Genomic DNA, 27,023 nt, shown 5'->3' on the forward strand with positions numbered 1-27,023 from the left:
TTTAGTTGGAGCTTCTTTTTCAAATTTTACGAAGTTTCATGTTGCTTCATATTTACAAGCACTATGACTTCATTATGTCCTTTACATGTCTCATTCCCTTTATTCCAAACCGAAAATTCCTTGTAGCCTTCATAATCTTCTACCTTGCAATGGTGATATTCATGTGTTTCCAAAAGAATGAAAATGTTATTCCCCTTTGCTATGGACCCCACCCCAAGACCTTTTCTCCAAGGATAGTCTCTACAATTCCAACTTACAACAGTTAAACACTCACTTATTAGGACTTTCTCATTCTCCAACCATGCCCAATTTCCCTCGTTTCTTGTTATCTTTACTTTTTCCCACTCCTTTCTTTGTTCCTCTTATGGGCTTAGATGTTCCATCTATTCTACCTCTAAGTAGTCATTTATTTCTAAAAATTATATTCTTATCTTCTAGATTTTTCATGATAGCTATTATGTGTCTATCTTTTTCTCCTTCTATCTGCTTACCTATCCTTTTCGCTTGCTAAATGCCCCTTGTCAACTTCAATTTATCTTTAAGTAAGTCCCTTGTTAGAATGGCAGCTCTCTTTTTCTCTAAAATCTTTCAATCCTTTGATAATGACATTTGCAGCCCTACCATGCTCACGTTATTCTTCCTTTATATGTATTTTAATTTTTTTGTTCAATGATCCCTTTTTGTTTCTTTTTGTTAACAATTTGAGACCAAGATTTGACCACCTCTATTTTTTCCCTTACCTAAGACTTAGATTATGTTTTAGCTAAAGCTAATTGAATTTCGTTTATTTGCATTGTGTCCTCTTCTTTCCCTAATTCTAATCCCTTACTCGCATTTGATCTCCATTATCCAATTCATGTTTTATAGCTTCTAGTTATAATCATCGTATTTCCATTTTAATTTGCATGTTTAAGATTTGTTCCTTAGGAATTTTGTTTTCTCTTTCTATTTTGTTTGTATGCTTCATGGCTTCATACACTTTGTTCTCCTCTTCCTAATTCGTTGCTGCTATGGGATCAAGCCTTTTTTAATTTCCATGAGCTCCTATATGTATAGTTGTAGATGCCACGTTGATGTTGTTGAAGTTGAGCAATACAAAATTGCGTTGTCTTGTTTATCATCACTGTTGTTGACTTTATTTATTATGCATATTTTTCTACTTGGGTTCAAATTTGATTTAAGTTTGTCATTAGTTTTTGTGTGTACTTATAACCTCTCATTTTCATTCTCTTTTTGCATTGTTTGCTCCACACTAGTTTGGTCAATCCTGCCAAAGGAACCATTTACCTTCCATAAAATAATAGCAAATCATATTTTAAAGTGTTTGCCTTAATTTTTAGGTCTACCTGTTCCTTTAAATACCTTTGTACTGCTTTGTATTTACCAATATCAATCTTTCACCCCTATTGTCTACCTTTTTTTGAAGAAAATCTACCATGACATTCCCAGGCTCATGTTAAGTCTTCTTCTGTTGCCATAGATTGAAGTGTTGCAAGTATGTTTATAGACTGTTTACAACCCTCTTGGCAGAAAAGGTTCAACATTGACAACAGATTTTGGAGATAACTGTCAAATCATGCCCTCCTCCCCACCCACATAATACTCGAGTTATGAAGAAATTTGTCCTAGCTGAAAAGTGGGGCTCCCTCATATTGGGCTCTTGACAAACCACTACTAAGTTTCCTCATGCCTCATCTAGGCTGAACCCCATAATGTTTCGTGTGTTGCATCCATGTTGGTTTGTTCCAATTTTGTTTTAAACCATCTGATAGGAAAAGTGGAGATATATAAAAAAAGAAACAAGAATCTTTTGCATACTTTTTTTTTGTCTGAACCCGACCAACTCGTTGAACATTGAGACAGCACTTTGTTCTTACTGGTGGAACTGATCCCTTCTTCACTGGGTCCCTTGGTCGCTATGTTCACCGTGATTGGTTGCCTATTTTCCATTAACCATGATACCCTAGTTTGCCATTGCCATCACGATGAGGTTACACTTTTCTGCCCTCTTACTTGGAAGTAAGGGAGCTCAAAGAAAATGTCTGTCTAACAGCATTAAAAAAAAAATTGTGGCTTATGCAGCATTAATAAACTCCCTGCCAGTATATGTCGTACGAGGAATTTACCATGAAAGAAAAATTAACAAGCAGTTGTGAGTTCCTTACCCACGTAAGCAGTCATGCTAAAGCAAAAGCTGAACACAATTTCAGAAATACAAATACCCAAATTGCAGAATCAAAAGCTTTAGGCACTTCAGATTGATTAACAATCCATAATTAGAATTTCAAAATGCATATGGAAAACAGATACGATTCTTTGAAGGATTAACCTCTAACATACATGCAACTTCCATCTTAAACACAGTTGCAAATATTGCGTGCCAAACATATGCTCTGGACAGTGCTCCTCAAGATTCCTTTCTGCATGCTGTCTTCTTTATTGAGATAACCATACTAACACAGAAATGATTTATTTCGTTATGCAAATATACCCATCCAATGAATTATATTACTGCCAACTAAATATTACATTCTTCTGGCTTCAAATATGCATTTTAAAAAGGAAGAACATATTATATTGATATCGAGTACAGTAAGACATGGTTAGAATGATGGAGAACAACTAACCACTATGTTACCTTCATACATATATAACTTAAAATGTTTTCTATTTTCCTATCACTACACTATCCCCGTACTTAAGACCTCCCATTCCACTTATAGATTCTCGTATTCAAGTTAAGTTCACTGCAGGAACAACAACAAACTAATATAAAATAAGACCCCAGCTGCCAAGCATAAAGCTGACATGCACTCAAACATTCTGCCATAAGAGAGATACAAGAATGTAGTAGATTACAAATTTGATTGCCTGTTTTTATATCCAGCTTAACAAAATCTGTTAAACAGTAGAGAACACATGAACATTAAATAATAAGAGTTACACCCTTTAGATTCCTCAAAAGGACTAACACAATAAATAGAAATCCCAAAATAAACAACTCTACACAGGCGAAGGCTTCTACCTTTTTCTCGCTGAAGATGGATCCAAAATGTCAAAGGATCCAGAAGAATTCAGCATGAACAACTCAACATTTTAGCCAAAGCATTCCATTTTTATTGGCACATAATCTAAAAAATATTAGCTAAAGGTACAAATTCCACAACTCATTGAATATACAAATTCAGACCAGGAATCCTATGCGGCCTGAAGCGGGTAAACAATAGTGTCTAAATGCTTGAGTCCTTGGCTGTGCAATGTTTCTCACAAGGAAGTCGGTGCACATGAGACTTCAAGTGTAAGGATCAGCACCACGACAGTAGAATCTATACAATATTGGACAAATACCATCAAATTAGAAATTCGATGACTGCAAAATGGCAAAAATAGCAGTTTCATTGTAGCCATCCTAATTACTCATAAGTTTGAAAAAAAGGAGCATTTTTGTGTGCTACAAGAAAAAAATAAATTACCATACCTTAATTTGTAAACTTTGCAAAGAATAACCAGTTGTCAGGAGAAATGCTGATGAACAAAAACAGGTAGTACCTACAATAGCACAGGAAGGACAGTTCCATCTTTGGGCAAAAAAAATTTGTTTACATTGATGTAAGTGCTCAAATACAATTCCAGTTGTACATTACTTTACAGAGCTCATAAGATTGATGACTGACAATAATTGCTAGAGTACATCAATGGACACAATCGGAACTCAAATAAAAGCCAATGAACTGCGATCATGAGCAGGTTGAGGTCGGCCACGAGTAGGCGTAGGTGGCCTCTGAATATTAAGTTCCTAGACAATGAAAAATTTAAATGACAGTGAGAAATCAGGTTACACTTAACAAAGCGTTCACTTGCTGTAAAAGTTCGACCAGGAAACAAAAAGTTACCTGCATCCATGTCTCATCCAAATGGTGTTCTGGAGATGACTCTGGTGATCCAATGGGGGGCGGAAGTGGATGAATCAACTTAGGTACAACAACTAAGTGTCTTCCCAAAACCAGCAATGCACCAGCATTATTTGCTGTGCCTGGATAAAGAATACGGTATACCCACTTAATATTTATCCATGAGCATCAAACTTCCATTCTTATTTAAATGTTCCATATCTATTTTGTATTTTTAGAACTCACCACAATAGTTTGTTGCAGAAAATAGGGTAATCAAATGGCCTTGAGCAAAACGCTCAAAACCATCCATTACACATTCATGTGCCCGAATGATTAGCTGCAACTTGTTTTTCTTGCAGAAGTCCAACACACGATCAGGCTGTAAACAAATAATATACTTCAAGATCAGAGATCAATATATGAAATCAAAGAGAACAATCAACATCCATCAATTTTTAAAATGAGTTGCTGAATTGCCTTGCATCCTATGAAAGCTAGCTGACAGGGAACTTCCTATCTCAACAGTAATGGCAAAGATGCAGTGATGCCAGACCATCACCAGACATCTATAGAAGTAGACATCTTCTGATCAAAGAGTGAATAAGTAGGAAAATCTTATTTTATACTCCATTTTAGCTTGTCCTTGAGAAAATAGTAGCCAACGTAAACTTCATATTACTAAATTGGCAGGGTTGTTATACAGCTGTGAAAGGTTCCGTTTCAGAATTAATTGCTTTTGAGAACAAAAACCATTCTCATTAGCAATCAAGACTCGTTTTGAATTCTAATATTATTTTTTATGGCAATGAAGAGAGATCTTTTACACTCTTAAAAGTGGCTTCCTATCATGTCCCCTTTTTATAGAATAATTAATCAGAGGACCCTTAGCCAATTATTAAATAAATAATTTAACTAACTTCAGTTGTTGAAAAAGTAACTTCAGTTTTACACATCATAAAAAGGCAAATTATGTTTAATAATTGACGAGGCTGTTTTACAAAAGGGACCAAAAGTGACATTCGAAATGGGGTCCAATGCGTAGTGTATTTTATAAAGATTCCATTGCAAAATTAATAGAACTAGATAAATTAATATTCTATTAAATAGCAAGATATGATTACAAAGAGGTTCACCTCCTTGTATAGAGATCAGAGAATGAAACCATCCAAACGGATACATATTACAAGTCACTTAAAGCTTAAAAGCGAATCTAAAAAAAATGGAACAAAAACACTTGTCACTGAGTTCACTTTATCACAAATGTAAGCCTTATCTTTTAATAATTTAATATTATACTAATTCACACCCAAGGCTTACTCCATTGTAATAACCCCAACAGGTTATAACTTCAACAAATACCAAAATCTTTTATACTTCAGTTGTTTGACATTTTGTCATACACTTTGCAAGCAAGCTCTGATACCACTGAAATGGGCACCTTGGAAATGCCCAAAAAACCAAACCAACTGCTCATAGTGATTTTGATGTCTTTGCATAGACTTAAAACCACATAACATGAACAAGAAGGAATTTATGCAACTGAAGATTGAACCACTTTTTAATAATATTAATTCTCAAACTAATAAAATCAAATACATGACAATGAATTCCAAAGGCCAAACCCCTAGGGAATGACGTCAAGAATGTCAGAAGAGAGGATAGACATTCTCTAATGCCAAGAACAAATCTATAACTCACACCTCCAAGCTCTTATCAAATGCAATTCACCATAATCTGATGCTAAACAATGAAGCTCCCACCTCTATTTATACTTTACTTCACCCTTCTAGAAGGAAAAAAAATATTAATTAATAGCATTTAGAAGAAGCTTCCCCCTTCCAATAATTAATGCACTATCTAGAAGATTCTCCCTTGCAATACAATAATAAATTGTGCTTCTAGAAAATTAAATTACTAGAAGCTTCCCCCTTTCAATAATTAATGAATTGTCTAGAAGCTTCTCCTTGCACTAAATAATTAATTAAATTAATTATAAATAAAGTCACCTTTTTATTTTGATTTATTTAATGACTTTATTAGAAATTAATTTAATCAATTTCTTATTTCTCCACTTAGCCTTTGGAGAACGTAAAGGCTAAGAACTCCACTGAGTTGCTAAAAAAATGGGGACATTACATCCACTGAAAGCAAAACAAAACAAACTAAAAACACAATGAACAAAGAACGTGCCATTCTTCTAAAAAATTTCTTTAAAGCAGACAATATACCAGGTAGACTCCATCAAACTATCTCAAACCTTCATAATGATGTAGCTCCTGAGCTGAATTTCCAACTGCTGGAGTAATTAGAACCTTATCTAATTAATTATGTAATAAGATCATTTATTACTTTATTTCCTTAACCTAGCTTCAGAGTACTTTTAATCTTAGTTACCAGATTCGCATCCTGGGCCCTCAAACCAGGTCTGGCTGCAAATCGGATCCAGATTTACAGACCAGTCCGTGATGGATTTGTCTAGGGTCCATTTTCGGACCTGAGGGTCCGTGAACATAGATCAATGATCAAGTATTTAATTTTTTAATGTTATCTTTGATATTTGGCATTGATCAATGATCAAGCATCATAGATTGATACTCTAAAATGATTTAGTTTTACAATTATGGATACTTCTCTTTTTTTTAATACACACACAAACCCATACACACCATAATGGAAAAAAATCACAAATCCACGAACCAGATTCTCCTAGCTGAATCCATCCCCAAACCTAAACCAGTAACTTAGTTTTAATCTTTTATTAGAGCGAACTTTAACCTTTTATTAGAGCGACTTTTAATTAGCATGTCTCATTCATTATGATGTGTACACTTATCAAGCTCCCTTTTAACCTTTTCTAGGATAAGCATCTAGAGTTTAATCTTTATGCTTTTACAGGCATTCAATTTATTCAAATCTTTCTAATTAATTTACAGGTTAATCTCAATATCAGATTACTATTTGGGTCAATTTTCTCTCAAGGTTGCATAGAATCAGTCATCGCTTTTTCTCTTCCAATGTGATGGGTGTTTTGCTTGCAAGTGATTCATTTGTTTGTGGGGTTGAACAAATAACTCCAACATGGTACCAAAGCATGAGCAGTTTCCAGAGGCACGCAATATTCGAAATTGGATTCGTACTTCTTCCTGATTATGGGAATGGCTTTTCATAGGATATGGTTCTTCTTAAAGGGAGAAATGTTATTTGTGGGCAGCAGATCTTGGTCTATCTTCAGGATTTCATCATTGGCACAAAAACTAGTTCTTCATCTAAGTGATTCCCACCTGCATTTTCTCTCTTATGGTGGGGTTTATTGCAGCATTCATTGTACTTATGGGACCAATTCAGTCATTCATGCTTGTCACATGTACTCTTTTGCAGAGAGATTTACTCCCACTGGGTTTTTCTCCTTTTTTCCACTAATGAGAGTTTGTGTTGGTTTGTACATGGGTCCCAAATTAAACCTTATTTTCAAGGCCAATCCATTCATCGATTTATCATTTGTTGTTTAGCTTATTCCTAAGTTAATCTTAAGGAGTGTGCTGAGAGTAGGACATTATCTGATTAATTATATAATTACGCCTTTCATTACTTTATTCACTTAAAGTAAACTGAGGAGTGTTTTCTATCTTTTTATTAGATCAAGTTTTATTTAGCACATGTTGTCTCTCATTATGTTGTCAACTCATGTCAAGCTCTCTTTTATTTTTCTCTAGGGCTTACTCTTATGCTTTTATAAGAATTCATTGTAATTTATCCAATTCATTAATAGGTTTATCTCAATATCAAATCCCTATTTGGACAAATTCTCTCTCAAGGTTGCATAGCATTAATCGTGTCTGCTTCTTCAAATGTGACAGGTGTTTTGTTTGTAGATGATTCATGGGCATATGGAGTTGAACAAATAACTTTGACAAAGAGGTCTCAGATTACTACATCTTTGAACTCCCAAATTCTAGATATCTAAAAACATTGGACAATAATCCATGTTGAGCTCCATCAATTTGTCTTAGAACCCTGTAATGGTACGACCCTCAAGATCACACTCTTCCAAGCTAACTAGGTAACCATCCATTTTGAATTGTCTATCTTGGCTTTCTTGCTATTTTAAAGAGAGGGCATTGTGTAATTCATCATTCAACTTGGTATGGTACTTCCACACTCTCTTGGCAAGCATCTGAAGGATTTTCAACATGGTGACAAAATGCATCCAACTAAGTCTGTTCTGAATTCATTGTGCTGATCATTTAGAGCAATTTTGAAAAAAATCCATTTTTGAGAAATATAGGGAACCTAGATGATAAAGTTATCTTCAAACCCTAACACATTTCAAAAGAACTTGGATGCAAACTCTAGAAACTCTACCCAATAATCATAGAAAATTCTAAATTTTGCAAAAAAAAACACTAGTTGGTACCAAAAAATAGCTGAAAATCCTGAATTTGTTCAAAATCATCAAACAGAAGGCAGAATAGTGCCTAAAAACCCTAGCCATGGAAAAAAGCTTCATAGATTTGTTACCAAACCCTCAATTTGGGAAAAAATTATAAAAGATTATGTATATCTTGTCACTGCCAGAGAAATATGCATAATTTGCTGAGAAACATAGGCTCAACTTTTTATTTGCAAAAAATTGCCTTAATGCAAGTAGAAACCCAATTGTGGCTTGATTTCATTTGAAAATGGACACAATTTTTAATAAAAACCCAGTTTGGAAATTTTTAATTTATACAGTCACACTTTTCATGCTCATGAAAAAACTGATTTACAGAAAGTATAAAATGTCATGCAAATATCATTGAATATTTGCTAACAAAAACTGACACAGTTTTGTGATAAGACCTAGTACAATATTCAGATAAAAATCTCCATAATTTTTTCAGGGAAGTGACGCGATTTCTGCCATCAATAAACTCGTGATTTTTAGTTTGCAAGAATTCCTAAAAAAAGTAAATTGTGACTTTTACTAGGTAACTTGTAAATTCACATGACCACTTAATCTTATACCATACTGTAAAATTAATCTTAGTTCCAGGGAGTTCCCTGACAGCAGAATGATTTTGGGGACAAAGGGACCAAGGGCTTAAATTTGGGGATGACATGGGGCAGCAAGAGGGTGGGATGAATACATGTAGTACTTGAAAAATCAGTTATAAAAAGATGTGGAAGAAAAAACTATAAACGAACCTTTGGCATACTATGTAAACCTTGAACTGATAGACATTGAAAACATACAAAGATTGTATGAAAGTTTAACATTAACAATGGTGGGTAAAGTTTCTAGACTTTGGGAGCATCAACAAACCAAGAATTACCATAAGAATTCTGGATGAAACTTTGACACACTAAGTGAAGTTTAAATTAATAAACATAAAAAATATAGCAATGATTACATTAACAATAACAATGGTCGGTGGAGATTCGGGGTCAAGGGGAAGGGCCCCTTGTAGAGATTTGAAAAAGCCTCCAACAAGGTCAAGGGTCAGTACACCTTGTGGAAGTCTACGAGCTCTACACCTGCAATTTAAACTTGATGCGAGTTTTGTTCCAGTACAACATACATGTTGATGTTTGATAGCTTCAATCGGATAAACTTATATAGAATTATATATATATATATTGTGTGTGTGTGTGGGTGTGTTATTTATACTGAAATATAAGGTCATTGTTATATATATATAGATAAGTTTATTATTATTGTTAATTATCTGATTAATGAATAGACATGTCCCATGAAAGGGCATGTCTATTCATGACCTATTCTCAATATATAAATGGGGATGTTGCATTTGGAACACACATACCAAATATCATGGTAGTGTTAATACATTTGCAGCAGATCCGAAAACTCAACATGGTATTAGAGCTAGACTGCAAATGTATTGATCAAAAATTGAAATTAACAAGTGGAAAGACCCAATCTACAAATTGGATGGTCAGGTATGAGGATCGATCCAATAGATATGTAAATAAATGTCTTTGAAATATTTATCAATTTATGAGAATATGTGGATGATAAATGGAGCGGGTGATATGTTTTTGCATCGATCGATGTATATGAGGCATTGAATGTAAATGAAAATACAGTCCCATATATTGTAGTATCTCGATAATGTCAATAAAAGTTCCAGCATTTTATTGGATGAAAATTCATATTGTTTTTTGTCAAATATTGTGATTCAAAACTTCAAGATCAATCAATTGCACTATGATGCTCAAGTCATTTCAAAACCATGCACAGGTCCGTAATAGTTCATAACATAGCAATTATATACTAATGTAAATGAATGGACCTGAGTTCGAAAGAAGAATAGGGCACGAGGAGATTTGCGGGTTGATGAGTTGTAGAAAGATGATGAAAGGTTTGACAAAATTTATTTAAGTGCTACAAGAAATGTACCGATAGTCTTGTAACTTTGGGTCTCGATACCATGAAGAGTAGTGAGGTTCAATTTCAATTGGCAAGAATAAGGGGATACCGATCAAAGAAATAATAGAAAACAAATCCCAGGAAATGAGTCATAGACCACTACGGTGATAACAGCCCCAGTCAAAAGGATGAAATAAGACTATGGATAGGGAGCTAAAATGAAGTACGTGGAGTACAGTCAAAACAGGCTAAGTGTGCATGTCCATCATTACGTGGCAGAGTGTTAGCATCATCTTTGAACCACACAAGACACAAAAAAACCTTCGCCAACAAATAGGGAGACACGACAAACAAGAATAATTTCTAAGATTCGTGGCTCCAATGGAGGGGGTTCATTCCTTAAAAGGTTACCTTCTATTATATAATGGTTGTCGTTTTGAATAAAGCTTTTTGTAGGATATAAAATGGAAGGGCCATGTCATGCCATGGAGAATATAAGAAATCCACAGACAAGGTAAGTATTTACATTTTTCATCGTGAATGCGCATTTAAGTGAATATTGATTGAGAAATGATTTTGGGAGTATATATGTTAAAAGATCATTTATATAAAAAATTAAGATTATGTTTTCTGATTTCTTATTTAAAATGAAGAGTTGTGTGATTGAAACATGTAACAGGGTAATATTATTATTGTGCATATATGATATAAGGAAATTATATTATATATATGAGCATTATTAATTCTCATTTTAAATGTGAAATCACTCTCTCGCAATTGTAGATTATTGAATCTAAATTTAAGTAAAGTATAAATATATGAATTTATACAATTGAGAATAATAATGTGAATCATGATAATATTAATTAGAAATCTATTTATGTTATTGTCAGTATCAGGCATGAAGTTAAAATACTAACATTCTTTTGTATTGTAAGTATTGTTTGCCTTAATCTTTTCCTCTGAGAATGTTCTAGGAAGAAGAGGGAGATTGAGATTCAAAGGGAGCCTGACATTTCATTAGAGACAACCTTGAAAGAGAGGGAGCAAGTAGAGGATATGAGTCAGTCAATCTTTGGTGATCTCAATCATATTGATTCAGATGGAGTAAATCATGTTGTGATGGATTCTCCGGTCATCAATAAATTATAGCAGTCAAAAGGACCGTGAATCATGAATATACCTTGTGACTGTGATTTTTATGGGCCTACCTCTTGTGTACATCACGAGGAAGTGACGACTTCCAAATGATGTCACTTGCATTTGTAGAAGTTACTGTAAGGTGACGATCTTACAATAACTTGTATTATGAGATCAAACAATTTGAATATATGGTGAGTGTCTTGCATCTCAAACATTTTAGAAGGCCATTACTCAAAGAGTATTTGGTGAATATCATTGATATTTTGGAAGGCCAATACTCTTGATATCAGATGTGATATCAAATCTTATTTGGGCACTTGGCATATATCATATGTTGATATTCTGGAAGACCAATACTCATGATATCGAATGTAATATCAAATGGTGGAAATCTGCTAAGATATCAAATGAGATATCCTTAAATTGTTATTTGTAATATTACGTTGAAGTAATATTTTATGTTATGAATTTATTCTTCTAAGCTAAGAGGAAGTGTTGATGTTTGATAGCTTGAGTCAGATAAACTTATATATAATTATATATTATATGTGTATTCTTTATATTGAGATATAAGGTCATTGTTATATATATATATATATATATATATATATATATATATATATATATATATATATATATATATATATATATATATATATATATATATATATATATATAAGATTAAATTATTATTATTAATTATCTAATTAATGAATAGACATGTCTATTCAAGGCCTATTCTCAACACACACACACACACACACACACACACACACACACACAGATATATATGTGGATGTTGCATTTGGAACACACATACCAAATATCATGGCAATGTTAATACATTTACAGCAGATCCGAAAACTCAACAAAATCAAATACTTTGTATTTCAAGATGAAATACCATATTTATATCTCTCTTGAATAAGGATGTTCATATGCTAAACAACGTAGATGAATTGTGCAATCAAATGAGACAATCTCAAGGTTCCTTCTTATTATGGACTTTAACTCAATTTTATTAATTATATATGTTGGTTATCACAAAGGGAATACCATATTTACAACTCTCTTGAATAAGGATGCTCATATGCTAAACAATGTAGACGAATTGTGTGATCAAATGAGAAAATCTCAAGGTTCCTTCTTATTTTGGACTTTAACTCATTTTTATTGATTATCACAAAGGGACTTACATTACTCATTCAACGGATATCAACCAAATAACTTGCAAGAGAAATAAAAACTATCCAACACTAGGAATGTAGGACAATGTTGATGATGGGGTGAGCCTCTAATCAATCCTTGCTTCGTCGTATTAAACTAGGCATAGGAGAGTGATATCTTCTATGGATGCAAGAATGATTTTCACATTGTCAATATTAATCACAATACCCTATGACGGCACAATCTAAATTGGTATCTCCAATAGAAGTTAAACACTTGCAATTTAGACCCAAACTAACCTTGCACTGTTACTTACAATCAAAAAATACCAAAAAGGTATGGACTCCAGCTTCACCATTGATCAGCATTCAATAGGATCTTCCATTAATCTACTTCTACTTCTACTTAACATGAAATAAAATCCTAAATGAGGAATTGAATAAACCATGCAATATTCCAAATCAATAATAAGTAATCCACCATGAAGACCAACAATGAAATAATAATTACTTTGATAGCACTTTGACAACAATTTCAACAAGTCTCCTCTCCTACTTTACTTCTGCTACTAGCTCTTCTCTAATATTTAATCTCTAACCCTTTACAAATGAGAAGGTCTTGGCCTTTTATAGTTTTTCAATTACAATAAGGACCAAGATCAATTCGAGATCAAGGGCCAAGATCTATCCATTATAAACCCTAATTAGGGTTGCCACACTATCACCCAATTACACAAAGGCGCCACCATGTGGGCAAATAAGAAAATTGGAATACTTTTGAGAACCAATGAGAAAATTATTCACTTGGCATGATATGATTGAATGTGCTTGAACACATGTGACTGGAATTTTCTAATCGGTTGAAAACAAGTAGGAGCCACCTCAGCATCGTCATCTTATAGACTTGATCAATCTTTCGATGATGAGAAAATATCTCTCGATACTCACATTGTCAAGCGTTCGATTGCAATGGCATATTCTCATATTGCTTCATGAGAAAATATCTCGATACTCAACACTGCTAAGCCTTCAATTGTGATGGCATATTCTCAAATTGCTTCATCTTCTCAAATTTTATGCATCTTCATTCTTGGAATTTTCTCATTATCATGATCTTGAACTTGCTTGTACTTGCAAACTTAAGTCTTGGACTTCTTTTAAGCGTGAAGTCTTCATGCACTTGGATCCTTCAAAATGAACTTGGATTTCTCAAGGAAACTCAAGTTAGTGAAAATTTTCTCTGATTTTAGTTTATCTTCCTCCAACTTGACCTTGATCTTGATCTTCGAATTTGTGCTTTGGTAATTTGATTGGAACCTCCTCATTTGAAGCCCTTGAGCTTGACCTTTCTTGAAGCTTTGAGTTTACCCTTGTAGCATCCAATTTGTTGGTGTGATTATGGACAATTTGCATACCATTTTTTATCTTTCGAATTGCTCCCATGAATGATCCTCAATTCCTTCTCCTTCATAGTTATCTTGCAAAAACCAAAAGGGAAATTACATTAAGCTCACCATATTGATAAGAAAAAATGAAAGAAACCTTAGAATTTTGATGGAATAGGATTGTATCAACATCAAACAAGGAGGCAACTGTAATTTGATCATGGATCTTTCAAATTAAAGCCAAATTTCTCTCTTCCAAAACTTGAAATGAAATCATACTGAAATCTAGAAAACTAAATGATTTTTGCAATATAATATGCTCAGATTTTATTATATCAACACCTTTTAATCTCAGATTTTTGAAAGTAATCTGCCCCTCTCTAAGGCAAAAATTGCTGCCTCTTCAAGAGAGTTCACTCCCCCCTTTGGATATTTCACTTTCCTATACCATAGGTTGCAGCTCTTTTATGAATAATTTGCTACCCTTTTGAGGAGAATTTCACTGCTAAGATGCAAAGGAATTCGCTGTCCAAGAGCAGAGATATGCTGTGTTATTTTGATGTTGAAATGAACTTACTTCTCCTCCTCATACAGAGGTCCAATGTCATTTAAAGGTATGTCCTCGACTTGGCTTCCTTGAGCCAATATAATCATTTTATTTAATTCTTTTTCACCTCCTCTTAAGGCCAAGCTGATTAAGGGACTGAAGGTATGTTTCATTTATTATTCGAATTGCCATTTTATGCCTTTGATTGAGTCTCTAAAGGGTGAAAATTTAGGATGTGAAAGGAATATGGATTCCTCTAAGGGTGGCAGATATGGAATGTGAATATGTTAATTTTGCCTTCAAACATCTTCTCATTCCTCATTCCTGTAAGAACCTTGACATGTTCTAACTTTCAACTTGGAAGTTTGACATTTTGTCAAACACTTTGCATGCAAACTAATAGGTTGGTTTACCAATATCTGATTTTCAAAGAGATACACTTGCAAAAAACTATGTAATATCATTCAAATTTGCTTGATATCGTTGTATTTTCTCAAATACTTGGCAATTATATCATTATGAAAATTATCCAAACTACTCAAGGCATTTCATCATGCAATTTTCTTACAAACTAGCTGCTGTAAACTATTCACAAGAAATCCTCTTTATACAATTTAGAAAAAGATTTATATACAATAAACAACTAATGCCTTGAGGGATGTGTTTATTTACAAAATAAAAACCTGGAAATAAATCACAGCTAATACATTATGGCTATATTTGATTGCAGGTGGAATCGAAGTATCATGAATCAATGTAGCAGAAACCCCAAACGTGCCTCTTCCAGCTCTAATAATCTCACTCTTTGGTGGCTCATGTGGCTGCTGAAAGCCCTGTGGCTGCCTTTATTGCTTTCAAATGCTGCTACAATGGGTTGTGATCGGCTTCATTATTGTCCTTCTAATCTCTGAAACTGATTGTAATTCAATGCTATCAAACCCTTATGTGGCTGCCAAACAATTAAAATTATCTGAACAACGAGGCACAAATGATAACTTTGCATTAGTCGCCCAATTAGCAAATACTGGCATGTCTTTCAACACCTCATATGCTTGTAAAACTCTTCACAATTCTCCAACCCTGAAATTCTGACCTTTGTCACTACTTGTCTTCACAAAATTCAATGAACACAAATGCATAGAATGGTTTGATTTCTTTCTTCATTGGTTTTTATATTTCCTAAGTAGAAATCAACCAGAAGTCTTCATCCTCACACTTCTCATAACTTAAACATCACTTAGCTTTTGAAACATTTGCTTTTGTTTTTGATTAACTAAATGCATTTCCTTTATTGACTTGGGAAAACATTTAAATAATTAGCCTCCCTTAATAAATGTTATTTTATTAAATGACTTTTATTATTGCTCTTATTGTCAATCATAAGTTATAATGTGATAAAGGTGTAAACTTTTATTACTGCCATCAATCATTAACGCCATTATAAACTTTAATATCTCCTTAAAAACTCGTTATCTCCCCATCTTGTTTCAACCTAGAAGTCAACAATGCTTCCCACTACGCATCCAACAACCTTACTAAAAATAGTAAGGGTACCTCTCAAACAAGCATTGACTTACTATAAATAGTACGTACCTCAAAACATAGCCAGAAACCTTTGAATAACCTCACGTTAGAGCATAACAAAGATATGGAGATGTAAATATGAATAGCTTGTCCCCCTTGGACAATCTATCCAAAATTCCGAAGGCGGTTCCTCCTATGAAAGTATATTCAATCAATGTGAAGAAGTTTGTACTTTTCTATCAATAACAATATGCAGAATTGCTATCACATAATATAAATTATTTCCCTTAAACAAATCAACAACTAGGGAATGATAACCAAGGGCTATAAAAAAAATAGTGGAGAAATTATAGTAATGCAAAAAAATAAGGAATGATAACCAAGGGTTGTAGAAAAACCATAGTCTTATTGTGGAGAAATTATAGTAATGCAGAAAAACATTTACTAGTTTAAATACCTATTTGAGAAATTCAAAAGGTGACTAAGTAGAAATATGTAATGTCCCCTTTTTAGCATGACCATGACAGTGGATGGATTTAGCCTATTACTAGGTCCTTGTAGGCTAAGACTAGTGATTAGAGGACCCTGTTGAGAGTTATGGCTCTGTTTGGTCAGACTTACTATTTATAGTAAGCAACTGGATGGTTTCAATGAGCTCAAATAAGTTAGAGGAGTTGAATGATGCTCCCAAATTTTATTTTTGGCTTTTGGTTTGGGCTCCAAGAATCTTGGAGGGAGCGCCTATTTTTAGTAAGTCACCAGCTGGTTCATTCTTCATCTTTCTTAATCAAGATCGCTCATGTGTTGTCAGATTTCGATTTGGATGCTTCTTCATTCATTCTTGCAAGACGGATGAATTATGATTATTTTTTAATTAAATATGTTGAGATTGCTATTTTTGCTAGAATTGTTTATTGGCCGCCTTAGTCTCATAGCTCGTTGGAACTGGGTTGAGAAGTCTTAAATCTTAGGCACTAGAAACACTAACTTTATGTCAAAATATCATAATATTGTTGAAAAGGTCATTTTTGGAGTCAAAGGAAATTAATAAATTTTATTATTCAAAAATGTGCCCAAGTATAAAACAAAGGGCTTTTTAAGTGAAAGGTGTATCTAAGAAGCTACATGGGGTTTGGTGTGATGGTGAAGTTTTGGCTTTTAAACGCTATAAAAAGCACTTCATGAGAAGGAGCGATCATTCATTATATGCTTGTTTTTTTGTCGAATTTGGAAAACTCCGAGGGTTTGGTATGGGTATTGAGGAATTCTGAATTTTCTAGTCTCGCTGCACTTTGAATTGGCTCATATTGCCAATGAATCGTGCCTTGTCTACTGGGAAGTATTCTACAATTTCTGAGGAATGGTTAGGCGTTTTTCTTGTGAGGGTTTTGGTAAAGAATTACCTCTAAGCGTGGATTTTAAACAGCCATCAAGTGTCGTCAAGAAATAGTGTATCAAGAGCATCACGTTAGCGTATCAGGTGCATCCTGTTGGTGTATCAGGATGTATCCCATTAGTGTATCAGGATGTATCCCATTGGTGTATCAGGATGCACTCCGTCTGTATCGGGATGTATGTCATCAGTATCGACCGACAAGGTGTGTATCGGGAATGTTCTCGTCGGTATCAGGAAGGTTCTATTATTGTCGCCGACATGTTGTATGTGGCCGACGGATACCTTCGGAAAGGTTCCTCAGATAGTATTTATATCCCCCTTTGGGATCGTTGTAATCATCATTACAAGAGAAGCATAATGTAACATCTTGGCATATGTGAATATAGTTCTGCTATTCTTATCTACTATTCTGTTCCATTGTCTGTATGCATTATTTTCTCTACCCAGTACGATAAACATCAAGGTGGCTATACTTTTGTTGTCTTATACTGCATTTGGAGCTGCCATTACATACTGCGATCAAGATATAGAGTTGCGTTTGTATCTAAAGCAGCATCTCATATACATAGCATTCCACTATCTTTACTAGCAGCGATTCCAATAGTGGTTGTGATCAGTTTTTTACGAGCTTGGAGTGAGCATACATTGGCTGCTGCAGGTTGTCCTTGCTTCGACAAAGCCAATGTCCTCAAGCCAATGTCCTCACTATATACCAAAAATCAGACACACTTCTATAAACCCTTATTATAAAGAATATCCATGAAAGAGAGCATGTCATGAGGCTCTCGATCTATGATGTGCGAAGGTGCAAATAGAAGTATGGTGGCTCTCAAATGAACCAAGCTATGCAACTCTTGCAAGGTGCACCATAGAAAAGAGATTCAAAGATGAAAGCAAGAGTGCTAGCATCCAAGAATCACAATGCAATGCAAGCTACACTAACATGACATGCAAGATGCAAGCTAAGCTAACAAGAATGCAAGTATTACAAAGCCTCCTAGTTAAACTATGTCATCTAAGCTATAAGCATAAAGGAAATCTAAGCTAGTATGCCATGAAACTACAGTGCAAGCAAGAGAATAAAGATGCAAGATGAATGCCAAATGAGTGCTCCAAGTGCTCCAAAATCACCAAGAAAACCTGCAGCATAACATTAGCATAAAAGACCTAGATTAAGAGAATAATGAGAGAGCCCACATTTTAAAGATAAATGGATGGTTGAGATCAAAAGTCAAGAGGGGTTTAATCAAGGGTGGAGGATGCATCTTGAGTGATCCATGTACACGAGCACCTCACCTAAGCAAGATCAATGGTAATGGCTAAGAGGCAAAAGATGTGTGGAGGAGAATTAAAGTTATTTTGAAAATAGGAGTTCCTCTCACATAGAAAATTGTGCATTCATGTGTAGACAAAAATGTATTTTCCTCTTAATTTTAAAATAAGAAAAATGTTTTGTGTGCATACTTAGGATAAGGGAATTTTGGGGACTTTATTTAATTAAAAGGGAGCGAGTTATTTCAATTAAATAAAAGACTTAGAATAAAGTGGTCAAACCATATTTTATAATCGAATAAATATATTTTTGATGATTTGATCAAAGATAAGCAATGGATAAATTAACCAAAAATGCTAGAAAGGGGGCTCATAGTCTAGATGACCATTTTTGGGCGACTACACTCACCAAAATTCTAGGTTCTTTAAAAAATTAAGCTCATTGCATATGTGTGAGAGAATTTGTGAGCACTTCTAATTTGATCAATAGCAAATAAAGTTAGAGTTTGAATATTTCAAAGTATTATTATTTATATATTCTAAAAACTGCAAAGATCATATCCACAAAAAAAATTGCGAAACTTCAAAACACAACAATTCCTTAGTGTAGATTTTGAGTGAGCCTGCAAGGCTCGTTATAGTTGTATCAAAGCTTGCATAATAAGTTTTTGACAAAATGTCAAACCACTAGAATTGAGGACAGAAACGGTTAGGGTTCTCAATAAAATAGAGAGAACATAGTAGCTCTTTAATTTTAAGAACTACAATCATCCACCAAATTCATTTGCAAATTTTGAGAACATACCAAATGAATTTGTTTCAAGCAAACAGTAGGTTATATCTTAGCAAAGATGGTAAGGAATAAGGAACCTCTTGATCAAAAAATGTGCTCCAATAGTTTTGGTCCTGAGTAAATTAAAGAATCTTCTCACGCCACCATAGGCAGATGTTTTAATGAAATTCCTACCCATAAATCTTCAAACTTGGCAAAATGAATTTGTATGGATGAAAGCAAAAGAGAATAAATTATGCACTCAGAATAACTGATCTTGACGACAATTTGGCACAAAACAATGGAAATTTGAAAATACAAAAAAAATGAGTCATCTTGATAATTTAGCAACAATTCCTTGAACAGTCTTATTCAAAAAATCTTCATGAAGACTGTAAACTGCGCACCATTGTGCAAAGAGTGCTGGACTCCTTTTGGAACAAATTGATTGCCAAAAAATTATGTTACTAAATTCTTCCTTGGCAACCCCAAAGTCTGGTCCAGTTCTTGCAAAAGTCTGGTCTTTGTCATATTCTCGCACAAGTCTGCCGCAGACCTTCAAAGTCTCCTTAAATCCTGTCAGATGAACCCGGGAAAAAATTGTTGTTTTAATGGCGAATTTGCAAATCTGTAGCAGGAGCCAGGCTGAATATAGCGGATTTCTTTGACTTTTTTAATTTTTGGTCTATTTTAATCAATACAATCCTCCAAACCTAAAATAGACCATTAAAAAGGCCAAAAAGATAAAGCATGTCATTTAAACTAAAATATTAATACATATGGTGGTGTATTTTGCTTTGTTGCTTTACTATTAGCATAGTGGTTTATGAACTTATTTGCTGCTGCATATGTGCGTGTCTTTATATATATATATATATATATATATATATATATATATATATATATATATATATATATATAAACATATTTTTGTACGGACGAACCCAAAACAAATTCGAACCCACCTTAAAAAAAATTGAACGAATTTCGAGCCCAAATCTCAAACCCACATCTAAACCAAATCCGAACCAGCAATTTAGCCAAAAATGGAAAAACAAACTTGTGACTCAAATGTGGGTATAAGCAGCAACCTTCTTTGTCCATATCCACCAACCTCAATTGTCCTCATTAATGCATATATGTATTGGGTTCCCAGTTCAGGGCTTGAGGGTACAAACCCTGCAACACAAACCTTTGCACATTATATGACAGCCAATAGACTATGTCCCATGAGCTGTTCCCTACCTTCCATACATCAATTAGCTATGAAAATTGAATAAAAATCTTTTAGAAAGAAGCCTGAGATTTTTTTAAATGAACTGGATAAGCCTATGCTGTCTAATAGGGGTATAGGTGGTCTATGCATTGCTATATATATGAATGCATTGAGGATGTGTTTTTTTTTATGACACATACTTTTAGGATAAAGAATCATGGATATTTGGAGGACAACAATAACGCACTAAATTGTCAAAACTTGTATGTTTTATGAAGCAGTGATCCAAATCAAAGGGAACAAATACAATAAACTCATATGATACCGCAATATAATGAAGTTTTATTGAAGCCAAGCGTAGTTTCCATGAAGGTAGCAATCTTTGATAAGATACCTAAAGGCACTAACATGTGCCTTCTTTTGGGTCAAATAGCTTCTCTTATACATATCAAGAAATGCAAAAAAATCAGAGAGATAGATGGTGAATCTAGAGAAGTGGAACCGCTTTGGATTCAAATGATGATGATGATCTTGATCTTGCAGCTGTTGAAAATCCAATAGACAACAATTTTTTTGATAATCCCTTTAACAATTGATGAAAATTGAATCCATTTCATGAACTACATTTTGTAATTCAGTAATTGTAATGCTTTTCGTTGGAATCGTGAACATAGGCATTTATTATATCATTGATATGGCCTATTTGAATATTTTTTAACTCTCAATTGGCATTTAAGTTTTTAATATTTATCTTTGAAAGTTGGAATTGATCAATGGTCAAGTATCATACTATGAAATAATTTAGTTTTACAATTATGTATATTTCTCTCTTTTTTGTATATATATATATATATATACCGAAACCCCTAAAAATAATTTTCACCAACCCACGTACCGGGTTCTCGTACCCGCACTTATCCACGAACCCAAATATGTCAATTCAGATGCTCATTCTTAGACAAGTTCATCTTATTGCTAATGGCTCAATCCACTTAAAGTGAATACAATTAGCACATGAAACACAATTCAGCATAAATTTCTTGTTATCAGCAAATTTAATTTTTAAAATGTGCAAAATTCTTGCACATAAGTGAAAGAACCCCATTGGCACAAGTGGCGATTTTTCCTTCTAATGATAGATTGTGAGATGCAATAGATTTACATTTTTAGTTCAAACACAATCACAATAGAGGAAACAATTACAAAATAAGTAGGAGATAATTTTCACAGCAAATCAAATTGTGATATTTCTATCAAGATTCAATTGTGTAGTTTTTAAGTCAAACCCATTGACCCATGTTTGATAAGTTTGACCCAAATCCTTTGACTCATGAAACAAGGGTCAATGGGTTTGACTCAAAAACTACACAGCTGAATGCTAATAGCAATATCACAATTTGACTTGCTAAGGAAATTATCTTCTACATATCAATTGATGAGTTTAAGGGGCTTCTAATGAATGATTCATAAGGCACAACACTTTTTGTAGGTTTTGCAAATGGCTTGCAAGCAATGTGGGCTTAACCTTGGAGGAAACTCCATGGTTAAGCACGATTGAGCTGTAGTAGAACTGGGAAGGATGACCTCCTAGGAAGTCTTAGTGCTTCACCTCTATGAGCATCACCTAGATGCAATGAGTGCTAAGAGATCCATCCATTCTCATGAGAGATGGATTCTTGTGAATCTCTACTCTTGAAACATGGGTCAATGGGTTTGACTCAAAAACTACACAGTTGAAACCTGATAGCAACATCACAATTACAAAATAATGGTGTGACCAAGAAAAGCACCAATTGAACAATCATAACTAAACTAGACAAACTCAATTCTAAATACATATCATACCCCAAATGTGACCAACCCTGGACCTCTGGCATTTGGTCGCAATCCTTCCACACTATCATTCTCTGTTGGATCAGACCTGTATGTGTATCACAGAAAGTTTATGTGCTGTGATATAAAATTTGAAAAACAAAACTACAATATTTTTGCATAAAGGAGTTCACCAAACAAAATAAACAAAACCACTCAACCATAGGAAAAAACTATACCACAAAAGATCCATAAGAACAATAGATCCAGCGTCCATACTTATGGGTCGCTGCAGGCTCTCTATCTGTTCCAAATAATTTATGGACCTTCCAATCCCACCATGCATACATATAATTTTTTTTTCTATAAGTGCTGCTAAAGGAATCCAATTAAAAAGTTGATTGAAGCGTGTCCAGGCCCATATGCCATCTTTCTCCCCCTGTAATAGAAATTAATTAAGAGCAGTGGTCCAATAGTTACAATGACTAATAAAGCAGACTTTATTAAAAGTAGCAATGGAGAATCCAGGATTGAGATATTATACCATCCGTTCAATACATTCCAGTCGAAATCCAAAAAGTGCATTGATATCAGCAGCTTCATGATTTCCGCGAATTAAATGTACATTTTCGGGGTACTCAATCTGGGAATGGGGGAAACTTTAAAGTAAATGCTAGTCATAGCTAAACTGAGATGTCAAAAGATGCTCATTAATCCTAACGCCACATATATATTAATGCAAACATTTATGATAATGCCTAAACATAGACTTCCATACCTTTAGAGCAAGGAGCAAAGTAATAGTTTCCAAACTGTGCTGTCCTCGATCAACGTAATCTCCCAAAAAGAGATAATCAATGTACCTAACAAATGGATGACCATAAGAAATAGATAAAGATAAAAATATTGGAAAGTTAAAGGGATACAAGAACAAAATTAATAGGCAAGGAGGTTTCCTCTATCACAAACAAAACAAATAGAAGGCTAAAATAGTCTGACACTGACCACAGAAATAATAATCAACCATCTTGAGGAAATGAAAAAGACAGAATTAGGATGCTAGCTTAATGCAGCAATAAAAAGAACATTTCAATCATGAGAGAAGATTGCCCCTGTCAAAGGAGGGATCACACTAAGAAAATGCAAATGAGAGCATCCACATGAAAGAACACCAATACATCCAGTTTATCATTCCATCAGTACAGGAAACAAGAGAGATCCAAAGCCCATATCACTTGCATGGCCAAAAAATGATCTTTTTAAAAAATCCTTAAGCAATCAACTTTTAAGTTTACATTACATTCAGAGCCCAGCTTCCCAGATTGACAATTTGGGGAGAAACTTTAATGTTTCAGCATCTATATATGCAAGTATAATGTAACACTATTCCAGGTAAAACTGCTTTGGAAACACAAACCATCATTTACACAAACAAATTGCAAGGGACGACAACATGAGAACATAAGTTACCAAATATACATCATGAGATAAATTTGGACTCACGTGATGTCTCCAGCTGTTGAAGGAAATCCATACTCATCAAACAAGCGCATTAAATCACCAAACTGCCCATGCAGATCTCCAAATATTTTGACTGGAGCCCTTAATTGCAAAACTGTCCGCTCCTGCATAAAAATTTGTTCTGCAGTATAACAAAGCTCACCCACTTCAAAGGAGTCCAAGAAGAATCGCCTGTTTGCAGGAGGCCTCCAGTTACGAGGTTTAAGCAATGAAGCAATTATCTGAACCATAAGAGAGTCCCCAATTAGATCATTCTATGACAGTCTCATGTCAAGCAGGCATCAATGTGATTTATATAATCTATAATTACCTTTTTATGCAAGCCAACAGGAGATTTCTGTCTGTTAAGCAGTCTTTTAGCTCCCTGTGCCTGGTCCATATTCCAGGGGCTCATTCTCCTGCCTTCATTCTCAAACTGATCCAAAGATAGTTGCCGCACAAGATTACCAAGGTTTCCTACCGGTTCTCTCGCAACCACAACCTGGATCCGATGGTATTCAGACAATCATATTCATGTTAAAAGATAATCAATGTGTTAGCTAATTGACAGCATAACAGATGAAGCTGGGAAAAAAGTCATTACTGCTCTGTGGTGAAGGCGGACATCCGATTCAAGAGATTCATGAGACACCGAGGTAGAACCTGAGGCAACAACATTTTCGCTGGCTTGATCAGATGAGCTATTGTTTTCTATTGGTTCCCCATTTTCCATATTGTTTGCAGCAGCAGCCATTGCAGCTGCCCAATGTGCACTCACTGCTTCAGCTTCAGCAGCAGAAGCCTTCTCCAGCACCTCGAGCCCTTTTTCACTCATGCTGATAGTACATTCAAATTAACTAACATTAGTTAGCAATTAAAATTAAATTGAGAAACCACATGACAAAATTATCATAAGAAAAGGGACACTGTTAAGCCAAGACAATACCTGGAAATCCCATCCCGATCCACCATTACATCTCTATTTGCAGAGGCTGTAGGAATCCTATAATTTTGATCAACCATGTAATAATTAGCATCATTGTCCTTTCTGGCTGTACCACTGGATAGATTGGTCTCTGCACGCATTGGAGATAATCTACTTTCTTGAGGAGAAAGGTCCTCTGACACTAGAAAATCATCAAGCAACATCTCTGCAAAATACAAAATCTTTATGAGGTGCAACATCCTTAAGCAATTAGAGCTTTAAATGGGCTCAAACAGTTCATTTCTCAGAAGAGAAAACCTGCTATTACACATTACCAGAGCAATCATGCATAGGTTATTACACTAGTGGTGCATAGTTGGTAAAACATCACTTGTAAGCGATATCTTACTGAAACCACATTTCATTTATACCTAGCATATCAATAGAGAATAATAGTTAATATGAAATTTTACCCTTGCAATTAATATGGAAGATTTTTCAAGACAAAACCTTGTTAGGCATTCTATATGTTCTGCCTTATGCTTTTTATAAGTATTTTCCATGTTATTTGCATTTATTTTATGAATTTATACATATTTTTATTTGCCAAGCTTGACTATAAAACTTGGAGTCCTGAGTTATTATCAGAGTCAGACTTTTTAATCTATGGTAGGCAGTCATCCTGAATCAACAAACCAAAATTCCAAGTATTTGCATTACCACTATTGTCATGTCATATCTACAAAACCCCATCCCTTTCTTCACATGCCTTAAGAACAGAGCATTTTCTAGAGGAAGGCCTAAATGCGAACCTATTAATTGTTTAATCTATATACATGTAGTTTACAGGGTCACAATCTCATCCATGCAACTTAATAGAATATAAATTTCCATCATTTATTTCTATAACATTGTAAATTTTGATATTTGATTTCATTCAAAGTTTAAAATATATATCTATCATTAAAAAAAATTGATATGAAATCACTAAGAAAATTAAACCTCCTCTTAATCCACCATAAATATATATTTGACTCCCAACAGAAGCTGCAGCATGCCGACAACGCTTTAGCAGCTCCAAAGATGAATCAGATTCTGCATGAGACTTATTTGTTCGAGAAGATGTCACAACTCCATTTCGATCAAGCCACAATCCAGCAGCAGTGTCTAGCACTGTGAATAAGTTAAACATTATGAAGACTGTTAATTCAGAAAAATCTGTACAAAAAAATAAAATTATAATAGTAAACAACTCATAGGGAATACAAAAGTACTTCAACAAAAAGGATAACCTGAAATGGTGGAGAATCCTTCAACCATCCGACCACCCCTAAGAGCTCCCCCTGATACATGCAACCTTGCATCTACAAAAACCTGTTCAAAATTTCATTCGAGCAAGGCAACAAGAGTAATAAATACTTGACACATTTGTTTCCATTATTTTGATCCAGTGTATCTTCATCGAAAAGGCTGGCAACTTGACAGTAACCATGCCTAGACAACTGAGCTAAAGTTCAAATGAAAACCATCTAGGTATATTACCCTTGGCCTATTATACCAGTCACAGTCAATAATATTACCTAGTTGGTGTAGAAAATTCAAATTTGTTAGTTTCAATTCAACCCACTGTTTGAAAACCCAGACTTACCCCTGCATGCTGATATCGTGGGGATGGCGAAACCCCAGGAGCAAGAGTCCACTCCCATCGACCATCTCTATGTTTCAACAAGCCATATGCATCAGAAAGAGGCTGCCAACATATGCGTAATTTGCCATTAGTAGATAATAACATGCACATTCATGACGTAGAACATGTCAACAGGCATGCTTCGTCAATGTGAAGATGGTGGCTTAATAAACAAAAACCCTTGTCAATAGGCAAAGCTTGTTATTCTTTACAATATTGATATACAGATCCTTCTATCTAGTTATTATATGAGCATATGTTCAGAATAGATCCTTCCAAGTTATATGCATCTCTGAATCTCTCTAATATTATTTATTACCCACAAATCTTAAAACCCCTGTATATTATACTCATCAGTTGCATTATGTCATTTCACTTATTAACTAGTTAGGTTTCATAGAACCATGCATAAATACAA

General features: G+C 34.4%; 1 protein-coding gene across 2 annotated transcripts in view; it reads right to left on the minus strand.

The window, feature by feature from the left end:
- Nucleotides 1-2,836: 2,836 nt before the first annotated feature.
- BSL1 (BRI1 suppressor 1 (BSU1)-like 1) overlaps nt 2,837-27,023 on the minus strand; it is an 88,752-nt gene continuing 64,565 nt past the window's right edge. The window contains exons 9-24 of one of the 2 annotated variants that reach the window (XM_089802890.1): nt 26,567-26,668; nt 26,211-26,292; nt 25,921-26,091; nt 24,940-25,144; nt 24,598-24,829; nt 24,325-24,495; nt 23,997-24,235; nt 23,272-23,356; nt 23,038-23,136; nt 22,733-22,932; nt 22,527-22,602; nt 4,137-4,272; nt 3,894-4,033; nt 3,645-3,796; nt 3,479-3,549; nt 2,837-3,326 (exon numbers count right to left, since the gene is read on the minus strand). In XM_089802890.1, the coding sequence (XP_089659016.1) occupies nt 3,713-3,796; nt 3,894-4,033; nt 4,137-4,272; nt 22,527-22,602; nt 22,733-22,932; nt 23,038-23,136; nt 23,272-23,356; nt 23,997-24,235; nt 24,325-24,495; nt 24,598-24,829; nt 24,940-25,144; nt 25,921-26,091; nt 26,211-26,292; nt 26,567-26,668 (2,022 nt within the window). In that variant the 3' untranslated portion in view covers nt 2,837-3,326; nt 3,479-3,549; nt 3,645-3,712. Of the gene's footprint in view, nt 3,327-3,478; nt 3,797-3,893; nt 4,034-4,136; nt 4,273-22,526; nt 22,603-22,732; nt 22,933-23,037; nt 23,137-23,271; nt 23,357-23,996; nt 24,236-24,324; nt 24,496-24,597; nt 24,830-24,939; nt 25,145-25,920; nt 26,092-26,210; nt 26,293-26,566; nt 26,669-27,023 lie in introns of both variants that reach the window. The other variant, XM_089802891.1, reaches the window with a different exon arrangement.

Source organism: Cupressus sempervirens, chromosome 9, assembly GCF_028749045.1.
Source record: "Cupressus sempervirens isolate cs-2001-9-10 chromosome 9, ASM2874904v1, whole genome shotgun sequence".
In the NCBI taxonomy this organism is placed as follows: Eukaryota; Viridiplantae; Streptophyta; class Pinopsida; order Cupressales; family Cupressaceae; genus Cupressus; species Cupressus sempervirens.